Raw genomic sequence first — 8,319 nt, forward strand, 5'->3', positions numbered from 1 at the left:
GGCATGGTGGCAGGTGCCTGTAATCCCAGCTACTCGGGAGGCTGAGGCAGGGGAATTGCTTGAACCCAGGAGGTGGAGGTTGCAGCGAGCCAAGATAGCACCACTGCACTCCAGCCTGGCGACAGAGCAAGACTCTATCTCAAAAAAGAAAAATAAAAAGAAAGAAAATAGAATATATCAAACAATATACCACGTAAGGATAGGTTTTGTTTTAGGAAATTTTGTTTTCTGTTATGCGTTTGTATGTAAGTGTGTCTTGAATTGCTATGTAAAAACATAAGCTTAAAGCAAAAGTGTGAAAGCCATTGTCCTGGGAGACAGCCTGTTAATCAGGCATGTCCTACATTTATAAAGAAGGCTGGTGTTTATCTGAATGGAAGCAAACATGGCTGGCTAAACTAGCAACGAAGGAGTTAAATTATTTTTTCTGGGGGAAAAATTTATATATGTATATATATGTTTGTGTGTGCATGTATGTGTGTATACTCAAGTAAGAATCTCTCAATGAGCTGGGAAGAGACGACTTCCCATATAGAATTAGAAATAGGAAAGAGAAAGGAAGAAAGGGAGGAGGAAATAAAAGTGAAATAAAACAATTGAGGAATCTGTTAAACTTGAGGAACTCCTAGGATGTACATTTCCACCTACAAAAAAAGGTTCAGAAGACAGATGAAAAAGGGCAGAGAAGTACTTATTTCCAAGTGGAGAAAATCTTCTTGATGAAACAGAAGTGGAGCCGGGGTGGCAGGGCCTGTTGTTAGGGGCTTGAATAGGTCTTCTGACTAATACGAATGATGGCTAACATCCATTAAATGCTTACAATTTTCAGCTGATTTAAACTTCATAACTTTATGAGGTAGGCACTAACATTTCTCCTGCAAAAGGGGATGGGGGTGGCACAGGTGGTGGCATGGGTGGGCAGGGAGAACAGGTTAAATTCCAGAAGCATTTAAAACAGTTGCCAGAAAATATGCCTAGTCATGGGTGTTAGAGGATGGAGCTTTTCCCCCTAAGATCCTAACATCTAGCAATTCTAATCAGTATACAGACCAGTCCAAAATGCACATGTAATCATATTACTTACATTTTTCTTTGTCAAAATCAACATAACAGATATTTTGCTTTTTATTCTGGGAATAGTAAGTTAGTAGACATGCCATCCTTATGTGATTTTAGTCCTGCATTTTTTTGGGGTATTACTAAATGCAATAAATCATACTGAATTAAAAATACTAATGATAAATCTGATGACAGTAAGATTTTTAAATTCTATTAAAATTAGCAGATCTTCTCATTTCAGTCTCTTTGCTCCCACAGCACATAAGAATTTTGACCAAAGACCTTTCTCTCTGTGCTTTATATGTTCTTGGTAAATTATAATTTCCACTAATCCTATTCCCTGTGCATAGGTAATTCTTTTTAAAGGCTGATGTATAACTACTTTTTTAAAGAGATGCAGAAGGACCAAACCAAATAACTTCATTACTTTTCAAAAAGGCAACACTGATCTCACTCTTTTTTTTTTTTAGACTGAGTCTCACTCTTGTCGCCCAGGCTAGAGTGCATTAGTGCAGGATCTCTGCTCATTGCAACCTCTGCCTCCTGGGTTCAAGCTATTCTCCTGCCTCAGTCTCCCAAGTAGCTGGGACTCTAGGCATGCACCACCACATCCAGCTAATTTTTGTATCTTTAGTAGAGATTATGTTTCACCATGTTGGCCAGGCTGGTCTCGGACCCCTGACCTTAGGTGATCCATCCGCCTCAGCCTCCCAAAGTGCTAGGATTACAGGCATGAGCCACCATGCCAGGCTGATCTCACTTTTTAAAGTAATGTTTTAAGTGCACTACACATGGCAAATACTCCCCAGTGAGAAAAAGAAGACAAGGTGCAGTTTTTCAGAAAATGCCAGTACACAGGCTTAGTTGGATGTGAGTCTTCCTGGGAAGCACCAAAGTCTTGAGGTTTAAACAAATCAGGAGAAATAATTTTGCGTTTGTGGGCTAAGGCACAATTCTGCTTTAATCACTGCCCTGGCATTAGTGGGACCTTATTTTTTTTAATGTTAAACCATTTTATTGACCAATTCCTAAAGCTTTTGGCCAAACGGTAAGGGCAGCCTGGACTCAAAGTTGGGGAGTGAAGTTGGATCAAAGTCCAACATGCAACTAAGTTAAGACCTTTGGATTAGAAAGCTGGCTTGAGAAGCCAAAGCTGCAAGTAAGTAGGAGGGTTCCCAGGAAGGACAGGGCGAGGCCAGCTCCGTAAGTTAGCATGTGTCTCAGCCTCAGTTTCCTTACCAGGAAAACAGGGACGAGAGTTCTCTGCGAAGATTAACCAAGCTAATCTAGAAGGAGAGAGAGAGAGAGAGAGAGAGAGAGAGAGAGAGAGAAAGGAAAGAGAGAGAGAGAAAGGAAAGAGAGAAAGAAAGGAGAGGGGGAGGGAGGGAAAGAAGGAAGGAGGGAAGAGGCAGGCTGGCAGGCTGGCTCCTGGCATATACCAGTTGCTCAACTGTCAGTGTCTTTCTCGGTGTAAACCAGCCAGGGAGAGTCAAAGCCTCCGGAGCCGCGGGCGGATAAGGCCCTGAGGGTCCCAGGGCTGGAGGCGACGGGGCCGGTTACCTGATCGCGTTGACCGGCGGGTTTCGGAAGCGGATCAGCGCCAAGGCGTTGTGCAGCCGCGTATACTCGGCCATGTTTCCGCTGTCCGAGGGCACCTCTCTGCCTCTCGCCGCCAGGCGAAGCCACTTTTCCGGGCGCGCCGGCCGCCCCGAGAGGAGGGACGCGGGCTGGGCCAATGCGAGCCGGGGCGCCGCCTCCCGCCGCGCCTCTTCCCACCCAGGCCCTCCTCTCCCCAGACCCCACCCCGAGCTCCACAGACGCTTGTGCTTTCTCTTTGTTGACTCCCATGCTGCTCCCACTACGAAGTACCGCAAGGAGAATGATGGAAAACAGGTGTCACTGCCGGCAAGTCGAAGTTTGCAACCCCCTGGCCCTTAGGGGCTGGCTACTGAGGACAAGTTCTGAGTTCACTGAGTCGGGCAAGCTGTCCGCATCGCAGTATTCATCTTCAGATCCTTCTGAACAGGGACAGATACCTGGGGCCCTGACAGTTATGTGATACTGATACTCATCGGAACACATAAAATACACATTGTTTATTTCACCTAAAAAGAGTAGGGTACTGACGAAAGCAAGAATTCTAACAGTGAGAAAATTATGGCAGTGGAAGAGATCTGATTTAACCAACCCCTATCTTGCTTTTAGCTGCCCTTAATTATTCCTGAGCTTAGGCTAAGTTAACTTTGGGAGACAGTTAGTTGATAGTTTAAATGATAATGGCCTTTCCCAAAACTCAACTGCCTTTGTAAAGCTAAATGAGAGACCACCAGGCTAGGAGGATAGAGGAGCCTGAATTCTGTTTGCTAAGGTGTAGGCATAGACCATTGCCAGCCATTATTCCGGAGGCCACCAGATAGACAACGTCCCCATTTACTCCTGCAGATAACATTACTATTGTAGAACCTGAGTTTGGCCTTTTGAGATATCTTTTCAGATTTTTTGAATGCCTGACACTGATGGCTCCTCCTGGACCAGTCAACCGCTCCTGTGGCCCTGCCCACAGACGTCAGCACAAGAGGCAGCTTCGACCCCCTAGGAGTTCATCTCCAACCCTGCCAGTCATCACTTCCCATAACCTAGCTCCTGCCCACCAAACTACCTTTGAAAATCCCCTAACCTACAAGCCTTCGACAAGACTGATTTGAGTGATAACTTCATCTCCCATGCGGCGTGGCCAGCCTCACGTCAATTAAACTGTTTCTTCACTGCAATGCTGTGGTTTCCTCGAATTGATTTTATTTGTGCAGCAGGCAAGAAGAACCCATCCAGTGATCACACTAACATCAACCAAATACTTACATAATGTTGTTACTGGAGGAAGGTCTGGACTGCAAGTTGGCCAGGTTTTTGGCCAGGTTTTTGACATTTTGAACAAAGAATTGGATCAAACACACAAACAAAGCAGGGAAAGAACAAAGCAACAGAAGCAGAGAGTTACTGAAAATGAAAACTCTACAGGGCGGGAGTGGGCCCGAGAAAGGGGCTCAAGGGCCCTTGTTACAGAATTTTCTGGGGTTTCAATACCCTCTAGGGGTTTCCCATTGGTCACTGGGTGTATGCCCTATGTAAAGGAGGAAGATGAAGTAAAGTTACAAAGTCATTTACTCAGTGTACATCCTATGTGAATGAAGAGGAAATTTCCTTTCACAGCGGAAGTGTTTCCATTTGATTTAGTTCTAAGAAGTTCCTCAGGTTCCCTAGCTCCAGGCCCTGTTCTCCTGTCTCAACATCACTTTTATTTGTCTTACAATCACACGCAACTAGTGAAACTGTTACTGGTGGAGGGTGTCCAGGTTCTTGGCATTTTGACCAAAATCCCATACAATTTTGGAACATATATTAATGTCATTCACTAAAATATAAGCTGAAGATGATTACATATTATTTTTTATTTTGGCAATGCTTCCCATGTAACTAAACATGTCAAATAATCCTGTTTACCTCTTTTTTGGATGGTTCACTGGCCTGCTGTAGCGTCTCAAAGTTAGAGATCAGAAAAGACAATTTTGAGGCTGAAATTTGATTTTAGCAAGGCTGTTAAATGTTTATAAAAATTTACATTCTCATGCCTTCTTATAATCTTTTACCATTCATTCAGCCAGTTTGCACAGAGGGGCCAGAAGTCCAACTGGTAAGAAATTCTTACCCTACTGCTGGCATGTCAGGTTTCTGAGTTCTCTCTTCATGAGCAGCCCTAGTGACCCTGCTCAACTGTGTGCAAACAAACACATTGCCATGAATTAAGAATATTCGCAAATAATTTCTAAAATTTGAAGAAATTAGGCAGAGAGAGAGAAGAAATATGACTCAAATTCTATTTATAAAAGTATACTCAATCCACTTAAAGTATCAGGAAGTCTCATATCCAAAAAGTTAGTTTAAGGTTAAAAAGCTGGTATGCTCCATCAATTCCTGCAGGCTCCACAAAGGCAGCCTAGGAATTCCAGATAAATGGAACAAATGATGTCTTAGTAGAAATGCATAGAAAATAAAATAACTATTCACAGAACCAAATAAAAGCCTTCCACTAGAAACTAAAAACAAAAAGGGAAGATCCAAAATGGTCGTTTAGGAACAGCTCGGAGTTGCAGCTCCCAGTGAAAGTGCAGAGGGTGAGGGGACGCCATATTTTTATTGCCCATGGACCAGGAGATTCCCAGGCAGAGGAGCCCCACGGGTCACCAGCGCGGCTGTTTTGGCTGGCACGGTTCTTTTGGTCGGTGCGGCTGCTTTGTCAGCACCCTGGCTGGCGGTTCTCCGTACAAAATACACTGGTCCGGGTGCCCTTTTGGCTGGCGATTGGAGCCCCGGGAAGTCGCCCATTCATCTGATTAAAGAGGGGACCGAACAGGGAGCCAGGCCAGGAGATTCCTGGGCAAAAAAAGTGCCACGAATCTCAGCGCCGCTGTTTAAGCCGGCACAGTGAGTCACCACACAGGAAATCACACAGATCCCAGCACCCTTTCAACAGGCGACTGGAACACCTGGGATAGAGTTGACTGTTCAACTAAAAAAGAAAAAAAAAGGGCTCTGAGGCAGGGAGCCAGGTGATCAGGCTCGGTTGGTCCCACCCCCACAAAAGAACAGCAATCAGAAACTCTCCGGATTGAGAGTTTCACAGCAAGCGCAGCTGAACCTGGGACGGTCCAGCTCTGTGGGGGAGGGGCATCCGCCATTACTGAGGCACTCCACCACTAAGGAGGTAATCCGCCATTGCTGAGGCAGCCTGCCATTGCCAAGGCAACCCGCCATTGCTGAGGCTGCCTGCCGTTGCCAAGGCAACCCGCCATTGCCAAGGCAACCTGCCATTACAGAGAGAGTCCGCCAATACAGAGTCGGGCCACCATTACTGAGGCAGTTCTAACTACACCCATATAAACAGGACTGCAGGGAAGTTCACACGGCAGCTGGGCAGAGCCCACAGCAACTCAGAAAAGCCTCTGCAGGCAGACAGTGACTAGGCTGCCTCCTTGCTGGGCAGGGCAGCCCTGAAAAAAAAAAGGCAGCAGCACAACGGAAACTCATAAATAAAGCCCTAACTTCCTGGGACAGAGCACCTAGGAACAAAAAATAGTTTATGAGTTCTGCTGCAGCACACCTAAATGTACCTGCCCAGCAGCTCTGAATGAACAACAGAGCTCACAGCTCAGCACTTGAGCTCCAATAAAGGACAGACTGTCTCCTCAAGCAGCTCCCTGACCCCTGTATATCCAAAGAGTCACCTCATAAAGGAGAGCTCAGACTGACATTTGGCGGGTATCCTTCTGGGACAAAGATAGCAGAAGAAGAAACTGGTAGCAACCCTTACTGTTCTGCAGCTGCTGCAGGTGATCCCCAGGCAAGCAGGGCCTGGAGTGGACCACAGCAGTCCTACAGCAGAGGGGCCAGACTGGTAGAAGGAAAACTAAGAAACAGAAATAACTTCATCATCAACAAACAGACTGTCCACTCAGAGACCCAATCTGAAAGTCAGCAACTACAAAGACGACAGGTAGATAAATCCATAAAGATGGGAAGAAACCAGTGCAAAAAGGATGAAAACACCCGAAACCAGAACACCTCTCCTTCTACAAGGGATCACAACTCCTCACCAGCAAAGGAACAAGGTTGGATGGAGAATGAGTGTGATGAAATGACAGAATCAGACTTCAGAAGGTGGGTAGTAAGAAACTTCTGTGAACTAAAAGAACATGTTCTAACCCAATGCAAAGAAACTAAGAACCTTGAAAAAAGATTTGACAAAATGCTAACGAGAATGGACAACTTAGAAAGGAATATAAGTGAATTGATGGAGCTGAAAAACACAACACGAGAACTTCGCGAAGCGTGCACAAGTTTCAACAGCCAAATTGACCAAGCAGAAGAAAGGATATCAGAAGTCGAAGATCAACTCAATGAAATAAAACGAGAAGGCATGATTAGAGAAAAAAGGATAAAAAGGAATGAACAAAGTCTCCAAGAAATGTGGGACTATGTGAAAAGATCTAATCTACATTTGATAGGTATACCTGAATGCGACGAAGAGAATGAATCCAAGCTGGAAAATACTCTTCAGGATATTATACAGGAAAACTTCCCCAACCTAGCAAGGCAGGCCAATATTCAAGTCCAGGAAATACAGAGAACACCAAAAAGAAATTCCTCCAGAAGAGCAACCCCAAGGCACATAATCGTCAGATTCACCAGGGTTGAAATGAAGGAGAAAATGCTAAGGGCAGCCAGAGAGAAAGGTCGGGTTACCCACAAAGGGAAGCCCATCAGACTCACAGCAGATCACTCAGCAGAAACCCTACAAGCCAGAAGAGACTAGGGGCCAATATTCAACATCCTTAAAGAAAAGAACTTTCAACCCAGAATCTCATATCCAGCCAACTAAGCTTCATAAGTGAAGGAAAAATAAAATCCTTTGTGAACAAGCAAGTACTCAGAGATTTCGTCACCACCAGGCCTAATTTACAAGAGCTCCTGAAAGAGGCTCTACACATATAAAGGAACAACCAGTACCAGCCACTCCAAAAACATACCAAATGGTAAAGAGCATCAACACAATGAAGAATCTGCATCAACTAATGGGCAAAACAGCCAGGTAGCACCAAAATGGCAGTATCAAATTCACACATAACAATATTAACCCTAAATGTAAATGGACTAAATGCCCCAATCAAAAGACACAGACTGGCAAATTGGATAAAAAGCCAAAACCCACTGGTGTGCTGTATCCAGGAAACCCATCCCACATGCAAGGATACACAAAGGCTCAAAATAAAGGGATGGAGGAAGATATACCAAGCAAATGGAGAGCAAAAAAAGGCAGGAGTTGCAATTCTCATCTCTGATAAAATAGACTTTAAAGCAACAAAGATCAAAAGAGACAAAGAAGGACAATACATAATGGTAAAAGGATCAATGCAACAAGAAGAGCTAACGATCCTAAATATATACGCACCCAATACAGGAGCACCCAGATATATAAGGCAAGTTCTTAATGACTTACAAAGTGACTTAGACTCCCACACAATTATAGTGGGAGACTTTAACACCCCATTGTCAATATTAGACAGATCAACCAGAGAGAAAATTAACAAGGATATCAAGGACTTGAACTCAGACCTGGACCAAGCAAACCCAATAGACATTTACAGAACTCTCCACCCCAAATCCACAGAATATACATTCTTCTCAGCACCACATCACACCTAC

The 8,319-nt window shown here is 44.5% G+C and overlaps 1 protein-coding gene across 2 annotated transcripts in view; it reads right to left on the reverse strand.

Moving 5' to 3' along the window:
- Positions 1–8,319, reverse strand: part of EHHADH (enoyl-CoA hydratase and 3-hydroxyacyl CoA dehydrogenase) — a 93,140-nt gene that overhangs the window by 65,932 nt on the left and 18,889 nt on the right. Inside the window, exon 1 of one of the 2 annotated variants that reach the window (XM_017538386.2) lies at positions 2,620–2,791. The exons of the other annotated variant lie outside the window; for it this stretch is intronic. Within the exon in view, the coding sequence (XP_017393875.1) occupies positions 2,620–2,693 (74 nt within the window). The 5' untranslated portion in view covers positions 2,694–2,791. Of the gene's footprint in view, positions 1–2,619; positions 2,792–8,319 lie in introns of those variants that run through there. 2 annotated transcript variants of the gene reach the window in all.

Source organism: Cebus imitator, unplaced genomic scaffold (assembly GCF_001604975.1).
Source record: "Cebus imitator isolate Cc_AM_T3 unplaced genomic scaffold, Cebus_imitator-1.0 Scaffold111, whole genome shotgun sequence".
NCBI lineage: Eukaryota > Metazoa > Chordata > Mammalia > Primates > Cebidae > Cebus > Cebus imitator.